Raw genomic sequence first — 17,999 nt, 5'->3', positions numbered from 1 at the left:
ATATCCATGTTGGTGACGTCATCAAGTATCCAGAAATGGTTATGACCCGGACTGTTAAAATATAAACAAACTAAACAAACAAGAACCCAATGTCAGCCAACGCCTAACTTCAGAGCGCTCCAGTTCTTTGCAGCTGTAGGTTGCTGCTGAATCATTTAGCACAATGCTTTCTTCTTTGATTCTGTCCCTTATCGTAGTGACGTTTTCACGGCAGACGACAGCGTCGCATTTTCGCGGCGGGATCATCACTTGGAAGCCAAGCGGGAATAATTCGAGCGAGGTGAGAAAGGAAATTACGAGGGTGTACTAGGTGATATTCTAGAAACAATGTACGTGTCAGCAAAAAGATATCACTAGTGCAGATTGATTATTCTCTACTGTAGCTCAATAGGTTGTGCAGTTCGTGGTGGGGAAAATTATTATTTATTAGACTAAAATTTAAAGGTGTAATAGCTTAGAACAAAACGTGATAAGAGAAAAGGAAACTCGTGTTTAAAATAACGATTATGGGGGGGTTTAATTTGCCCTTGCAAGATTTGTTACGCTTTTCAGGCTCGCCTATTTAACCAAGATTTAGTGCAACTTATTTGTCTAAATATTTCTTCCCCCTCGGAGTTCATGGTTTCGCTAACTAGTTATGCAAGAATTTGAGGAATGTGGAGCGCATGATGAATTGAAAATAGTGTGCCGTCTTAGCGCATTATTTTGGAAGGGTAATTTATCGTTATTCTACAAAATATCAACGATTTTGTAGACGGGATACAAAGTTTGCAGCAACAAAAATCGCTAAATTTTTCTAATCAAGCGCGTATGATTAGTCGATTAGATGATAAAACACTGGCAAACTGATTGACAAGACTCGTATCTAGGAGACGCTAACGAGGTTAAGCCCAATAGGTCATTGCATGGCATTTGTATAGAAATTTCATATCTTTCATCGCATTTAATTAAATTGCAAACGCTGGTACCTTTAGTTTTCTAAATCTGTTAAAAATCATTAGTATTTGAATAGCTAAGGCATTGGCTTCACCATTCAGATTACTTCAAACTCCGGAAATGACCTCCGGGTTTTCTCGGAAATATCTCAACGACTTTGATGTACTTGAACGTTTGCTCACTACGGAAAGGTACCTTAAGGCTTTGAAATATTTTAATTACACTAGTCACTCTGGTTTCTATTAAACATTTATCGATTTAACTGATTGACAAAACTCGTATCTAGGAGACACTAACGAGGTTAAGCCCAATAGGTCATAGCATGGCATTTGTATAGACATTTCGTATCTTTCATCACATTTAATTAAATTGCAAACGCTAGTACCTTCAGTTTGCTAAATCTGTTAAAAATCATAAGTATTTGAATAGCTAAGGCATTGGCTTCACCACTCAGATTACTTCAAACTCCGGAAATAACTTCCGGGTTTTCTCGGAAATGTCCTTACGACTTTGATTTACTTATTAAGGAAAGGTATCTTAAAGCTTTGAAATATGCTAATTACACTAGTCACTCTGGTTTCTATTAAAAATTTATTGCACAAATGCAACATTATCAATCTCTATCGCTAAAAGCGACTGAAAATTTTGAAGTATTCAAACGTTGTTTTGAAAACAGTTCTGAATGTTATCGGCTGCGCTAGAGTTTTAATTCCTTCCTCTTTTCTCAACGTTTAAAGAAGTTTAAAAAATGATTTAATTTCATCCTGACTAACCTGCATTTGAATTATTTTTCCTTTGAAATCTCACTTCGTATCAGTTTTTTCTCTACAGTTTGTGGGGGGAAATAACTATGTCATATAGATTCAATTTGAGCTTTGAGTAGCTTTGAACTAAAGATTTCCTTTCCCTGCGATCAAGAAGCATTCTTCAAAACTTTAGGAAGGATAATCGTCGCTTTGAAAATAACGAATAACGGGGAGCTAAATTTGCTTTCAAGTAATTATTCACCCTAGATTTAACTCTTCTTTTATGTCTAAAAGTTTCGCCAACATTGCTCTTGGTTTTACAACTTGTTTCACGAGAATTTAAAGAATGCCGAGCGCATGATTGTAAATGTATAGCGCCGGTAATTGTAGAGTAGCGCATGTAATACGAAAGAGCTATATCTCAAATTTTCTTATAGTATTAACAATTATGTAGACAAAATGCGAAGATGACAGTTACAAATCGCAATTCCTTTTTATTACTTAAGCCTCATTTATTACTCGATTAGATGATAAAACCGTGGCAAAACTGTTTGATGATTTGTGTACTTTGTTAAAGCAAACAATGCTTAGCGCAGTAAGTTATTGCATAGAATTTGTCGAAAAATTTCATATTTTACCATCGTATTCATCGTAAGATGGATGAAAAGTTTTCCTTCGCTGGTTCCTTCAGTCTGCTTAATCTGCTAAAAAGTGTTAATAGGTAAATGGTTAAGAAAAATGCGTGGCCACTCAGAGTTCTTTAAACCCAGGGTGTAACTTCCGTGTTTTCTCGGAATTCGAGAAACGAGTTTGTGTTATATCATTGTTTATTAAGGGTGAAAAGATATCTGAAGGCCTTAAAAATTTACTAATTACACTTGTCACTTTAGTCTCTATTGACCATATTATCATGTAAACGCACCTATGTAAATTTTAAATTTCGAGAGGAGAGTAAACTTTGAAATATTAAAACTTTGTGTGTTGTTCAAAGTTCTGAATGCTTCTGGCTGCGCAGCTGTGTTTAAACTCTTTCCCTAACCTAACGTTTTAAGAGCTATAAACCTTGATTTAACTTTTGCCAGTCTGATATTAACTCGTATTTGCAATATCGTTCCTCTGAAAGCTTACTTCGGCTTATTTGTGCGGTTATTTAGGGACTAATATATTTATAGAGATAGATGTTTTTCGTCTTTTCACGAGCGTGGAGAAAAGAGAAAATTCTGAGTCCTCATAGGCAATCATACCTCGGACCTTCGGATTCCGCGCTCCGATCCGTTCCGATCCTTTCGAAACTTTCCTGAAGTTCGATCCTTTGTGGGACCTTGTTTGTCCCATTTTTGCGCTTAAGCGAAAAAATAAATTCTTTTTCATTGCCGAGCTCAAAATCTATTATATTTCTTATTGTAAGATATTTTTAAAATCATTGTCACAATTGGTTTTGTTATTCATTCAAAGGCTGACGACGGTAAAACTTACTCAGTTTAAATATTCAAAAGTTAAAAGACTCTTAGTTAAATTTCAATTTACCTTCTGGCGGCTTTTTCTCAGTAAATAAATTCCTAGTTTATTCTATAGCCAGCAACAATCATATCTACATCTCTTACAAATTAATCTAGTAATCAGGTTTACAAAGTTTGCGTGGACTGGAACCTTGTCACTTTTAAGCTTATTTAAGCTGCAGTAAGAGGACCAATGAGAGGCGTTTAAATGGAAACATGTCCAGTATGGATGAAAGTTTGAACTTGTTTCAGGTGCTTTTTAACTTTCGGCTGGGCTTCCGAAGATCCTTTTCCAATTCTTATTACTGCGACAACTCGATGGTCGCAAATCAAAGCATCGTAGGAAGTGGAGACAGCTGGAGAGCGAGTCACGACAAAAGATATTATTTAAGCTTTACTGTGGCAGACACGGGATATCATTGCACCGATTTCAGTGTTCAGGAGGACTGGACACAAGGGGAAAACAGTTTTGAGTATACTTTCTCGGATGAAGGACCCTGGCTGATAAGGTGAGTCAAGCAAAATGGCTTTTACTTGTCAATAATTTTGAGCTATCGTGGTCGTTTAAGCAACTCCTCTGCATTTAACCATACACATTTCATTCTAAATACGCGAGAAACGAAACCTCGTTGGTACAAGGTAATGACGGTAGCCCGTCCTGATTTCCTGTGGAAATCATTATCAAAAAACAAACAAATAATGAGAAAAGCATTTACACAGGTTGGAAAAAAGATGTTTTCATACTCTACTTTACTTTTCCATTTCCAAAACAGAGCCATAATATGTGTCTATTAAAAAAAATCTGGATAGTATATATTTTTAAGGGAATCACTCGTGACAAATTTCTAATGATACCTATAGCTGAAATCGATCCTATTTCCTAGTTATTTCAAAGTCTCCTACTGGAGCTAAACTTCGCTTTTAGTGTTAGTCGATTAGTGTCAGTATGAAAGGTCATATGTTAACAGATAAAATCTAACTGTGTTTCGCTGCATCCAGTTATTCAAGTTGCTGTTGGATCTCATTAGCGAATGGAGGCAGTAGTTGGCTTCTCTCGACCACTGTCAACCTGACAAGGCGGCAGGATGACGGAAAAATCAACTCATCTCCGATCTCAGCAATGGCTCCCATCGTTCGACACCAGCAAGGCTGCCCAAAAACAATCACTATTCCCGCCGAGGACTCGGATGGTGATAAAGTTCGCTGTCGATGGTCGATTGGCTATTACAGAGAGTGTGGTGGTGTATGTCAAAGCTTTCAAAGCGGCTCTTTGGACGAAGTAAGTTTAGCTGACGTGTTAAGAACGTTAAGGAAACTTCAATCATAGTTTCTTTTGCCTTTTCAAAGGTTTTACGTACAATTTTGAACTTTTTCGATTGCAAACTGTAAAATTTTTTTGTCTTTGCTCTTTTTCGACATGTTATCATTGCTTCTTTTATGCTTTGATCTTACAAGCACCGAGCTCAATAAGCTTCTGTTGTACTCCTGTTCTTTCAAAGAGGTATTGCGGGAGGGAAGTTTAAATGCTTTTTTGAATAATAAAGTTTTGGAAGCCGATTGTTCAACTGCAGTACTCCTACGGATCAACCATATCCTCACAAGAATACCAATGCATCATTAAGTTCAAAATGATATCGAATTTTTATCTTGGTCACACGATCGTGACAACACAAAGAAACATCTTTAATTTGATTGGTCGGGAATTTCTAAAATAAAAAAGGCTATTTTTTGGTTGCATTGCATCTTTCTACATGTTGTAAAGTTACTTTTTTTATTTGATGTGAAAAGGGGAAATGCACTTTGAGTCTCCCTAGCAATATAGCTCTCGGTTGGCATGCAGTGGCTATTACCTTAGAAGATTACCCAGCTTCAACGACCAACTTCCAAAGCGCCACTCCATACAGTCATGTGAGCCTGCAGTTTCTTGTACACGTGAGTCCATCTTCCGGGCCGTGTAATAGGGCTCCAGTCCTAATAGGCCAAAGTCCAAACGACGGATCTTGTGAGGAAGTGTCAAATGGAAACACATTCAACAGCGTTATTGAAGCAAAACATATCGACTCCTCCAGAAGGTATGTGTTACTGCTGTACCCTTAACATGCTAAATCAGGTTGATATGATAGTGACACTTTCAGTTGAACATTATTTACTGCACCTGCTTTTTTTTCAATTTAGCTGTTTGAAGCAAGCCCTGATTGGTTAATTAAAGGAATGTGCTTATCAGACTTCAGAGCATTCTTCTGTTGAAATATTGCAGAACGCATAAGAACAATCTCTTTTTCTGTAACTGAGAAGGATAGGGAAGAGGTCATTTTTTGACAACAATGCTCCTACTTTGTGCATCGTCAAATTAATGTCAGTGTTTTATAAGCAGGCAATGAAATAGACAAAGATTCTCAACTTACCCATTGCGTTTGGATGCATTTCAGTGTGAAACAGGTTACGGAAAATCTTGATCTGAAATCTTGGGTCCAAAATTGTACAAGCCCTCTACAAGGCGGCCTAACTCACAAACATGTGTTTTTTGAAGTAAACCAATCACCTTCCGCCCTGAGCTTCACAGTAGTCCTGATCAGTAAGGAAGAATGTGAAAGCTTAGTTCCTTTTCATTTTTTATTTTTTTCTACTCTATTTTAGCATTGCAGAGATTATCACTGTCACACCACTTTATATGGTTATTTCTGGCCTCCTGAATTACACTGATTCGATCGGGGATACAGTATTCTACAGGAACGCGTCGTGGAATCCGCGATTGTCTCAGAAAGGACGACATATCTTTTGTTTCAAGGCAGTTGACAACTTCGGGTGGGTCACTTCAACAAAATTATTATAAAATCGCCTTCGCTTTTCTTTAAAAAAGGTACTAATGCATATTTGCAGACTATACAAGGTCTTTCTCACTTCTCACATGTTTCCTGGATAACGGCTCAGTGATGGATCTAGGGGAGGAGCCCAGGGGACGCGACCCGCCCCCCCTCCCTTATTTTGGGTTAAAAAAAAAAAAAAAAAAAGAATCGCAGAAGGAAGAAAAGCCGGCAGGTCAAGCTAAAAAAAACAGGTCCCCTCCCTTAGCTCAGGTTCTGGATCTGCTACTGCCGGGCTGGCTCAATAAGACTCGATGATTTTCTTAAATGTCTACTTTTATGTAATCTTATTTATGTGCAACAATTCGCATTTCAGAATTGAAAGCAAGCAAAGATGTATCACCATTATCGTCGGATCAAGTAAGCTTGCATTTTTAATAGTATTCTGCTGGTTACTCCGTGTCTGAACTTAAACAGTTGATTCGAATTCATACGCGAAAAATTCTCATGCACTGCAGGCCTGATTCTTATGTCCTTTCAATGTGATTCTTTTCAGACAGCACTCCAAATCCGTTATTGTACTCCCGTGTTCCTGTGGTTCCTCGTTTGTCATGGCCGTGGTGGTTTGGATTTGTGGACTTTAACATAACGTTTGACCAACAGGCATTTTATATACTGAGTTGAATTATACACGTGTTTTGATGGGTTCTAACTTATAATCTATTCAAGGACAGACAGGCAGATGACGTCAACAAAAAGATTTGGTTGCCATGGTTTTGCACAATAAAAGATCACAGAACACCTCAAAATGTGGTGAGAACATCAGTGACACACTCAGCTCCGCCTCAAATGCCACTTTTTTGTTCTTACCACGTTGTGACGTCATCTGTAATCTATTACTGAACATACGCTCGGCAACAAAGAATACTTTTTGTAAAGTAATTCCACGAAAGCCTCTTTTTAAGCTTAACTGCAAACGGCTAACTAGTTTGTTTCCATAACACAGATCAAAAGACCACGTCATTCCAAGTTTATAAGGATCGTCTTGGAAGATCACGTGATATACAAACTTGACACTCGCTCTTCGAGTGAAGTCACCGTTGATAAATTTAGCCTTAAATTCCGCCTGCCGCAAGTTGTTCTCAGCATGCGAGGAAATTATTCTATCACCATGGACCGTGGTGTTGTCGTGGGCCTCGGTTGTACATCGGATGGTCCGCCCTCACCAGGCTTCAGCTCGTTGAAAGACTGGCCATTTGATGTTGGAGTCTGTTCTAAGGGCACTTACATGGGTCAGAATAATCAGTGTAGTGGTAAGAATATTGTGTTTTGCGTGAAGTACCACGGGGGTACACTATGCTCTTACTTATTTGCGATCCTTTTGAATCGTATCCATCTTTAACCACTCTTGCCCCTTGTTGAATCAGTGTTGCCTTCCGTAGAATAGGAAGATGATTGAACGCTGTAGAGGGAAAAGGAAAAGAAATCATTCATTTTGTCACGAGCGCGGGGCAAAAGAAAACTTTGAGTTCCCCCATGAGAAATCGAACCTTAAACGTTTATGCCCATGGTCCCATGTTAAGCCTTCTTGAGATTAGTGCCGTGGTGAAGCCGTTTATTCCTCGTGAATATTCTGGTATTTAAACCTTAAGGATACGCTACTTGGCAGGTCACGTGTTCTCTACCTTGCTAGACGAAGTCTCAATTAAGATAAAAGGGTCTCACAAGGTCGCCAGAGCATATGTTTGTTACATACCATTTACGATTACAAGAATTAAGTTTGTTACAAATCGTGAGAATTATTATGTTCTAATTTCACGGTGAGAAGATAAACCTTAGCTTGGGTTGCTTTTTTTCTAGACGTAAATGAATGTTCGAAGGCGCCGTCCATTCTGAGTCGCAGGAAAAGAAGTCATCGGTATCGGTATTGGCGCTATAACACTTCTGCGCAAGGTAGGTATATGTTTCACCGCATGTAATTTGACATATCTCAGTTGTTCTTTTTTCGGAGGAAAACTAACGAGTTTCTCTCACTTTATTTGACAGCCATGGCATCAAGTATGCCCACTACTAGTTTTTCACCGACGCCAGGTAATTCAGCGGTGTTCAGTTGTAATTAATAACGAGCAGTAATTGTTGCTTTTGGCGGTTATTTGTACCCTGAGGGCCTGTTTACATTGAGGTAGGGGACCCCAGGTAGGTGAGGTAACCCGCCTAGCCGTGGTCGAAGAATAAAACGTGGTTACATACAATCTTGCAACCCCAGGGTGCTGAGGTGCGGTTTCTTGAGGTTGTTGTTGCGCTTGCAACTAAGGAGTTTGAGCAGAGGCGTCCCAAGCTCAAATCTCGAGAAAGATGAAAGATTAATTATCGGGCACATATGTATTTATTCATGAAAGCGTCACGCGTTGTGTTACGCGATGTTAGGTTACGCGAGTACCGTTGACTTAATATGTTATGCGGAATAGTTTGGGAAACGAAATATGGCCGATTTACAACGCTTAATATTCCGAAATGTGAACATTTTACACTCCTTGTGTGTCCGTTGCAGTTTCTGGTGATTTCTGCCGTGAGACGGCTACGAAATGTACAAAGTTTTAAAACATACATGTTCCGCTTTTGAGCTTTTTCCCATGAACGCGACCCCGGCTAGGCGGGTTACCCCACCTTGAGACGTTTACATGCCAAATTGTCACCCCGGCTGACCGGGTTACCCTACCTGGTAGACCAGGCAACCCGCCTAGGCGGGTAACCCCACCTATCATGTAAACGTGATCAAGATAGTATAAGAAATTATATGGACAGGCGGGTACTTCATCTACCTGGGGTCCCCCACCTCAATCTAAACAGGCCCTAAGAGGCAAACTCTTACATAGACTTGTGTGTGGCATTAAACTGTCTTATTATTTCCCTTTAGCTTTTGCAGTTGCTGCTACTTCGTCGATTTCTGGTAAGAGTAAATTTGATGTAGAATTCAGTATTAAGAGAAAAAAACAAAATGAAAGAAAATTGAAAAAAGAAATTTATATGGAGGGAACCTTTTGCTCTTGGCTTGAAACGTTGGCACGGTTGTTAGTTCACAAGACTTAAGAATCTCGAAAGAGGTCCGCGTTCGACTCCTTGCCCAATCATTATACTGTGCTCTTGGGCCAAGGAAACAATGTCATCTTGCTTGGGCGAGGCACTTTATTAAGTTATAGAAACATTTCATTATATGTGATTTTTGAAACTAGTGGTGAACAGAGCACCATTGTCCAAGACTTTGCGTGTACGTGTGCGAGTGCGTGTGCGTGTGCGTGTGCGTGTGCGTGTGCGTGCGCGTGCGCGTGCGCGTGTGCGTGTGCGTGTGCATGTGCGTGTGCGTGTGCGTGTGCGTGTGCGTGTGCGTGTGCGTGTGCGTGTGCGTGTGCGCGTCGTGTGCGCATGTGAAACAATGACTTATTCTTTCTAACTCTACAATGGGCAAATTTAGTTTTGCTTTAAGTTACTAGAGTAGCTGAAAGCGGTTTGGTTCAATGAAGAGAACTCAATTTACGAGCTTTTCGAATTGCTACGTGCCCATAGTAATATAAGCGTTTGTGAAATTACACAGTTTGCCTAGTTTCTCTCATTTTAATTGTCTTCTCGCTTACATCTATCAAAGTCTGTCAATAGTTATCATCATTTTTAATTCTCTTCTCTCTTTTCTTAATTTTTTGTCGACGCCTTCATTTGACCTCAGGTCTGAACCTCAGGTAGTGTAGAAGAATAGTGTCCTTTTCCATATTTTTACCAGGTGCCTGTTCATATTACCTATACCAACGAAATGGTCGATTTACAAGCCCAGGCTTTCCATACCGATACTCAAATAATCAGCATTGCACCTGGTCAATTGAGGCCCCATATGGCTATTACATATATCTACAATTTGGATCATTTAAACTTGAGAGTGGCTACGACTGGGTCGAAATATTTGATGGGAGCTCAGCATATAGTACAAGAATTAAAAGGGAAAGCGGCTATCAGCCATCTTGGGGAGTGTGTAGCAGTGGAAGGTTTCTTTTTGTGAAGTTCACAACAGATTCAAGTGATACGCGTCAAGGCTTTTCAGCTACTTACCGGGTTGTATCACATGGTAACGATTTGCTTTAATTACGTAATTCTTTATGAATTAGAATACTTTCATCAATCAATAATTGATGCTCAATCTAACCTCTAGATGTTTTGGAGATCCTTAATATAGGGTTAACCTCTAGGTTTCTTTTTTCTCAATAACAGGGCTTGTTATGAAAAGTACTTGTTATTTTGAAATAAAATGCTGTAAATGTTAACGTTCTCTACATTACTAATTTCGGATGCCCGTTATCTATAATGAATCATTTGAAGAGTAACTTAAGTGAATAAAGACGGGGGATGAACAACTGATAGACCAACAGATATAGTAGTTGCATCAGTTTAGAGTAACTCTTCATTCTTCCACGGGTGCAACTATCAATGCAAGGTTGTCATCTAATGTATAGCTTTCAATTTACATTTAAATGTAATTTAAGAGGCACTGATCAATTGACAGAAAGTGAAATGATATGATGCCTCCCCCCCCCCAATTTTAGTCTCCTGGATACTCCCCATTATCCCTTCATCATACCGCTAAAAAACAGTAAACGATAACCCCCCCCCCCTCCATTCTCTTATAATTTTTTGTGTGTTTTCCCTCATCATGCAATACAATTAGTCACCATGATCAAATTTTAATCCGTTAACTCACAGCTTCCGGGGTCGGCCAAGTTTTTGCTTCAGCTGTTCATGTAGGGTGTTATGGTAGCAGTCTCAAGACACCTATACCATCCACAAATTGTGAGTCAATTAAGTTATTCTAGTTTGCTATTTACTCTCATAAGTCATAGGCTGTAGTGATTAATTACAAATCTGTTGATGCAGGGAGAAGGATTACCAGCTAGGTACTTTCTATAGAAATTTTGTCAAACAATTTCAGTTTCCATACGAGTTACAAAGTGTTCGCTATAGCTAAGTTAACTTTTAGTATTTTAGATATCTTTAGTTTACACAACCTTAGTTGACATGCAAGTGTTACTGAAAGAGGTTAATTAAGAGGTTTAACGAAAATTTTTGACAATAAATGCATGTATTAAAGAATATCATCTAACGCATTCTATTGTTGATGAGCTTCATTCTACAATCTAAGTAAAATCATTATATAATTTAAAGAAAACGATTCTCTCCGCTCAGTTTCGTTTGAATTGCTATGAACATTTCCATCCTTGTTGTTTGAATTCCTTTGATTGCATTTGGTAAAATATGATTTCCTTTTATTTTTCATAATAGTATCTCCAACGAGGTCATCTACATATATTCCATCGACATCCTCCGCTATTGGTAAATTATAGAAACATTTCATTCTATTTGATTTTTGAAACAAGTGGTATACAGAGCACCATTGTCCAAGACTATGCTTGTGCGTGCGCGTGTGCGCGTGCGCGTGCGCATGTGAAACAATGACTTATTCTTACTAACTCTACAATGGGCAAATTCAGTTTGCCTCAAGCTACTCGAGTAGCTGAAAGCGGTTTAGTTTGATGAAGAGAACTCAATTTACGAGCTTCTCGAATTGCTACGTGCCCATAGTAATATAAGCGTTTGTGAAATTACACAGTTTGCCTAGTTTCTCTCATTTTAATTGTCTTCTCGCTTACATCTATCAAAGTCTGTCAATAGTTATCATTTTATTATTCTCTTCTCTCTTTTCTTAAATTTTTGTCGACGCCTTCATTTGACCTCAGATCTGAACCTCAGGTAGTGTGGAAGAATAATGTCCTTTTACATATTCTTATCAGGTGCCTGTTCATATTACCTATACCAACGAAATGGTCGATTTACAAGCCCAGGCTTTCCATACCGATACTCAAATAATCAGCATTGCACCTGGTCAATTGAGGCCCCATATGGCTATTACATATATCTACAATTTGGATCATTTAAACTTGAGAGTGGCTACGACTGGGTCGAAATATTTGATGGGAGCTCAGCATGCAGTACAAGAATTAAAAGGGAAAGCGGCTATCAGCCATCTTGGGGAGTGTGTAGCAGTGGAAGGTTTCTTTTTGTGAAGTTCACAACAGATTCAAGTGATACGCGTCAAGGCTTTTCAGCTACTTACCGGGTTGTACCACGTGGTAAAGAAACATCTGTCTGCTTATCCCCTCATATTTGATAAAACGTATTTTTTCATCAGAAAGAAATGGGTATCCACTTGATTTATTTTGATCAATGAGAAAATTTATTCAAAGATAGAAAATATTAAGTGTTCCTCAAAGGTGCACGTGTGTCACCATTTTTCCAACTTTGATTGCATGATAATAGTATATGCGACAGGCCTGTCATCACTCATCCCCCCTTCCCAAGAACCTCACCCAAAGCGTACAGCTGAAAAACTCGTGAACCTTCTCAAAATCACCATGTCCCTCCTTGATAGATTACGAGTTAATAAATCATATACTCTTTCCTAAAACTCAGCCTCCAATGTCTACCAAGTCTATGCTTCAACTGTTCTTGGATCGTGTTATGGAAGCAGCCTCATATCCTCTCCACCGCCCACACGTGGTTAGTAATTTCAGTCAATTGTAATATTGCTATTTGTTAAAATATATATGAAGCTTGAAAGTGAGAACTACATATTTAAGATATATTGTGAGGGAACGAGAAAGGAGCAAGTTCGCACCTTGGAGCATCTTACTTACTCGAAAAAGATCGAATACTATTACTAAACTTATTTACTTTAAGTCATTGATTCTTAGTTTTTCAGTTCTTCTTTACACGGGTGGTTAAATTCTAATGTGTTTTTGGCAAGTTTTCCGACCATTTTCTTCTCTTTCAAACTACTCATGTAAAAAACTGATAATATGAGGGTTTTTAAGTTGTGAGGACACTATGGTGTCACACCATGTGTAGGATAAGACTGAAGAGAATTTTTTGATTTTCCTAGTGTAAATAAAGTAGAAAATGAAAACAAGAGAGAGAGATAAAATAAAATGTATACCAACATCAAACCAAATTTAAGCTGGCCACGAAAAAAGCGAATTTAGCCATTGCAGAGATGGTGATTTGCTTATGACGTAGTTTTAACATTGTTCAATTATTGCTTTTGCTTCAGAACGAAGCGTCCAATCAACTCCAGTGATGCATACTTCTCCTAACGTGATGACATCTTCACACACAAGTGCCAGTGAGTGTCTCAATTGTTCTATCAAATTTCACTGAATCTAGAGTCGGAGGCAAAACACAGGAAAGTCGTAATTGATCAGTTTCTGCGAGTCCAGCATAATGGACACACTATAAGTTAGAGTGACAAACTTGCCAGAATTAATAGAAGAGGCTGGCTAAGCGTACAAAACTTAATTCAACACCTTCTGCTTTTCTCTCTCCCTCTCTCAGACTCGTTGAACATAAAAGCAACGGTTACAACGGTAATGCCTGTTGCGTCCAGTACACCATTTGTGCTACACCTGCCCGCCAATTGCCAGCATGACTGTGTTAACACATGGGGTAGTTATTACTGCACTTGCCGTCAAGGATACAGATTAGAGGCGGATGGGAAAACATGTCAGGGTAAGAACACAGATCACGGACTACTCCATTATCCTTCAATATCCACCAATAGCATGTTGGTCTCAGTTATGCCGAATAAAGTGAAACAAACAAATTTTGACCTCATGGTTACAGCTTACTGCACAAATATCATTACGTGAACAATGTTTGTAACAATTTGTACGTAACATTACGCTAAAATTATAAGACTCTCGCACACATTGCATCATAAGGCATCAAGTAAGAGAGGGGAAGTGGGCAAATAGGGTGACGTTATTTTTAGTTTCTTTCCCTGACTTTATTGTTTGAAGGGTACTTTTAGACGGAAATAAGCTGTATCTTACGCCAAAACGCGAAATAATTTCGCAAAACCGCGATCAATACACACGTGCACTTTACTTTAAAAAAATACCGCGAAAACTTCGAGCAATAAGTTAGCTGTACAAAAACTAACGCATCTTTAGCATGAAAGGCTTTCTATTCTATTTGTGGTTATATTGTTCCATTTGAAATCTTGAAATTATGAAGCTCACGTAACAGAGATGATCCATTGCAGGAATCTATTGAACTTTAATCACATCCGAAAAAAAAAGGAGATTCTTGGGATTTTCCAGAATGCGCCGTTTTAAATTTGGTAAATTGATCAGAGTTGAATCAATTAGCTCACCCTGCTTTTTACGAGTCTCACAAACGTTTTATGTTTGTATTTACTGATAGATATAAACGAATGCTTAACTCAAAATGGAGGCTGCACCCATCAGTGTGTGAATATCCCAGGAGGTCACTATTGCAAATGTCCCGAGGGTGTAACAATGGGCTTTGATAACAAGACTTGCCATGGTAAGTAAATTGCGTGCAAACTATACTCTCACAGCTGACTGCGCGATCCTCTACACTGCTGTGCTACGTTTTAATGGTAGGTAAATTGCGTGCAAACTATACTCTCACAGCTGACTGCGCGATCCTCTACACTGCTGTGCTACGTTTTAATGCATAAGCATTTAGTACAGAACAGTTTTTCAACAAAATTCTTTTATATCTGTTGAAACTAACAAGGAGATAAGTATTAACAGATGGGTAAAATATATGGTTAATTGATTTCACTGGCAGAATCTTCACTTGTGAACTCATGTTTTTCGTTCTTTTCAGAACCTGGTATTACAGTGAAATGCACAGCTGAAGCAATGTTTATCTTTCTGGAGAGAAAAACTTTCCAAGGCTTTGATCCAAACAAACTGACACTTCTTTACCCGTCATGCCGTGCGTCCTACAACGATTCCCACATTTCCTTGCGCACGAGTCTCAATGACTGTGGAACCACTCATAACGAAAGCGAGGACGCGATAACTTTCTACAACAAAGTGCGAAGTGTCCAGTCCTACTCCGGCAACATCATCACTCGGGAGCAAAATGTGTCAATTCCTTTCTACTGCAGTTATGGACGTAAGGCCCTGCTACGAAATCCAAGTTTCAAAACCTGGAAGAACCATTTCACAGCTTCGGAAGGTAACCTTTTACAAGGAAATGCTCATTTAATTACATCTGTTTTAAGATATACCATTGACTTCATTACTACAAGAGTCATTGTACAGTTCAATGAATTTATATCCTTCAAGGGAAAACATTCATTGAATAAACCTTTTTTGAAAAAAAAAAAACCCCTTCAGCTCGTCTCCTTGCCAAATCGATGGTACTCCTTTAGCTGTCACCTGACACTGTGATGCGATTTTACGACCTTTATTGCTTTCCAGAACTCAATGAGCCTTTCGTTTTTGCTCAAGTTCAATTTGATTTTCTGTCGATACTTTCATTGTTCTCAACAACCACCAGGGCTGGGTGATCCATGACGTTTACAGATCTTAAATAACAGCCGGCAATTTTACTTTCTTTTCATAGGTGGATATGGCAACTTCACCTTCACTATGGATCTATTCAAGACGGGCAGATATCTTACACCGTTCAGTTACAATGACTATCCAATCACGGTTCATCTTCGGGATCAGTTATTTCTTCAGTTGACGGTACAGTCACACCAATCTAACCTGGTTCTCTTTGTCGACACCTGCAAGGCGACTCCCACTCCTGATCCGTACTCAGTTCCTCAGTATGTCTTCTTACAGAGAGGGTAAATATATCTTGCTCTGTACAACGATTCCTGAAAAATGTTTCCTATAACAATTTGCGGTTTATGCAGTTTCTCCCTCAACGAACGTTTTTGATTACGCCAAGACTAATTCCGGTGGTAACCAGGGTACAAAATAGAATCAAACTGATGGCGAATATTTGAGTAGACAATAATAAGCCGTGAATCAAGCCACTAAAAAATTTTTTAAACTTTGTTTTATTTTCGTTCGAGTCAGTTTTTCGTGGTGCTAATTTTTTATTTCCTGGTGGTTTTCGTATTAGCTCATCTACAAATTCATAATTATAATTCTCTTTGCTTGGCTGCAGATGTAAGCTGGATTCTACCCTCAATTATTCGTACTCCATCAGCTCCAAACAGCGTTTTAGCATCCAAGCGTTTCGTTTTATTGAAGACCATCCAGTAGTGCATCTTCACTGTGAAGTCCTGGCTTGCCATCGCAACACTGCCCGGTCTCGCTGCCTCCAGGGATGCTCCCGCTATCGAGGACGGAGAGACGAGGTGCCTGGTTCTGAGAGTACTCAAGTGTACGAAATGTCGTCAGGACCAATCAAATACCAGAACGGGGCGAGTGCAACGGACACGACAGAAGGTGAGTGGGCAGTGGAGAGTCGTGGGTAACGATTTACTCAATACTTATGTGGAAAGGGTAGATACTCGATAGATATACCAAACTCCTACTTGAATCTTTATGATAGTTCATCGTAAATTGACCATGGAATCAGCACGAAAGAATTGCCATACTTTCCCAACTCAATACAAGTTACCAAACACCAAACAAACGTCAACTAAATGTACTAGATCCTTACATGATTTACTGAAGTAACCGTAAAGTTACTGTACCTGAGCCGAATCGCTTTCAATTTTTTTTCATCCTTTTAGCTGAAACTCAAACCAACATGGAGATCATCACAGTAGTGGCGGCATCCGGCGGATTTTGCCTCCTTCTTGTTATCATTCTCACCATCGTCGTTATTCGAATCAAGAAGCGTCTCAAAGGAGCCTTCGCAGATCGCAACAAAGTCTACGCCATGGAACAGTGTGGCAATCACGTCAAGGAAGACAACAACAACAACTTGGGTTTCGTTCAGGATGACGAACTGAACGAGATGGGGTACAAGCCGATCATTATGAAACCGCGTGCTCCTGACGCCGTTACTTCTGAGAGAGCTTGATACGAAGAATGGAGTGTTTCCTGAGGGTCTCTCTCATCTTGGATGTATATTAAGGATTGGAATGCTCGTGGGAAAATGTTAATTTCACCTCCAAAAAGGGGACTGATCTGGATATAGCTAGTGCATCAGGTTTTTTTGGCCCTAAAAGATATCAATTAAAAATCGAAGCAATCTCATAGCAATGTTTTTTCTTATTGATTGAGACTACAAAAACAGCGCGACAGGTTTGTTTAATGCCTTCCGAAGAAATCTAGAACAGGTACATCGACAATTAACTATTTTAGTGTTTCTGCTGGGATACTCCCAGTGATGCAAAAATCTACACCTTCATCCTTCCTTAAATTACGAGCATTCCAGGTCCTCTCATCGTGTTGGAGACCCACAGGGAATACTGATTGCTTGTTTCCCATTGGTAATATAACTTGCACTTGTGGCTGCTGGTGGGTTACATTTTTCACTTTTTTCTTTTCCAGTTGTACACACAATTTAGATGCTTCTCTCAAAGCTACAATTCTGCTTTAGAGCAAAAGGCATGGTGTGTTACAGCCCGATGTATTTTTATTGTGCGTGTGCTTTTCTTAATCAGACTGATGGTCAGACGATGAAAATAGGGCAGGCATAAATGTGTTTGCCATCATCACTTAGGTAGCTTTTTCGTAGAGTTTTACTACATGACCCACAGAAAAAAAGAGCTTTAAAAATGTATTGATGTCGTGTAGTGGAGTTGTGCTATTACTTGAGGCGAATATTAATCATCTGAGTGTGCCTCTTTTGTTGTCATCGCTAAGATTATTAACGGGTTTTCTTGAATATTTAGCATATTGTATCCGCTTATATTACGGGCTGAAATAAAGAGAGTGCTTAGCTTAACATTTTGAGTTGTCATTCATACGCCGATTGAATGCAAACAGGATGGAAGTTTGAAAAAATCTGCAAAAACTCATTCTTTGCTCTAAGAAGAATGTTCTATTATTTTATTCCTTCTCTATCTCTATGTTCTTTCTTTGTCCGGCTTAAATGTTAATGATATTCAAAATTTTGCCAGAGTTTTAGTTTTGTTGCAACAACTATTTTTAGCCGATAAAAAGTTGCTTACAAAGATAATTTCAATCTCA

At 39.0% G+C, this 17,999-nt stretch overlaps 1 protein-coding gene across 2 annotated transcripts; it reads left to right on the top strand.

Moving 5' to 3' along the window:
• Positions 1–60: 60 nt before the first annotated feature.
• LOC131795764 (deleted in malignant brain tumors 1 protein-like) lies at positions 61–17,754 on the top strand. Of its 2 annotated transcripts, none has more exons than XM_066165510.1 (23): positions 61–280; positions 3,434–3,690; positions 4,181–4,460; positions 4,970–5,253; positions 5,819–5,986; positions 6,362–6,405; positions 6,542–6,648; positions 6,992–7,298; positions 7,846–7,938; positions 8,032–8,076; positions 8,903–8,935; positions 9,761–10,099; positions 10,732–10,818; positions 11,308–11,358; positions 11,817–12,155; positions 12,496–12,582; positions 13,133–13,204; positions 13,414–13,587; positions 14,284–14,406; positions 14,716–15,072; positions 15,463–15,691; positions 16,018–16,301; positions 16,592–17,754. In XM_066165510.1, exons 1-23 carry the CDS (start codon positions 164–166, stop codon positions 16,882–16,884), a joined length of 4,170 nt encoding a protein of 1,389 aa, XP_066021607.1. In that variant the 5' UTR covers positions 61–163; the 3' UTR covers positions 16,885–17,754. The 2 variants fall into 2 exon arrangements, with proteins under 2 accessions (XP_066021607.1, XP_066021608.1); XM_066165511.1 differs by having other exon boundaries at positions 155–280; positions 3,299–3,690.
• The last annotated feature ends 245 nt before the right edge of the window (positions 17,755–17,999 follow it).

This window comes from Pocillopora verrucosa, chromosome 4, assembly GCF_036669915.1.
Source record: "Pocillopora verrucosa isolate sample1 chromosome 4, ASM3666991v2, whole genome shotgun sequence".
In the NCBI taxonomy this organism is placed as follows: Eukaryota; Metazoa; Cnidaria; class Anthozoa; order Scleractinia; family Pocilloporidae; genus Pocillopora; species Pocillopora verrucosa.
This window is presented reverse-complemented; position numbering and strand designations above follow the sequence as displayed.

What these genes read in the sequence shown, in the direction of transcription:
- LOC131795764 (XM_066165510.1), top strand. Translation starts at nt 164, where the DNA reads ATGCTTTCTTCTTTGATTCTGTCCCTTATCGTAGTGACGTTTTCACGG. An exon ending in GCGGGAATAATTCGAGCGAG is followed by an intron (nt 281 to 3,433) that starts GTGAGAAAGGAA and finishes AACTTGTTTCAG; the next exon opens with GTGCTTTTTAACTTTCGGCT. An exon ending in TTACCGGGTTGTACCACGTG is followed by an intron (nt 12,156 to 12,495) that starts GTAAAGAAACAT and finishes CCTAAAACTCAG; the next exon opens with CCTCCAATGTCTACCAAGTC.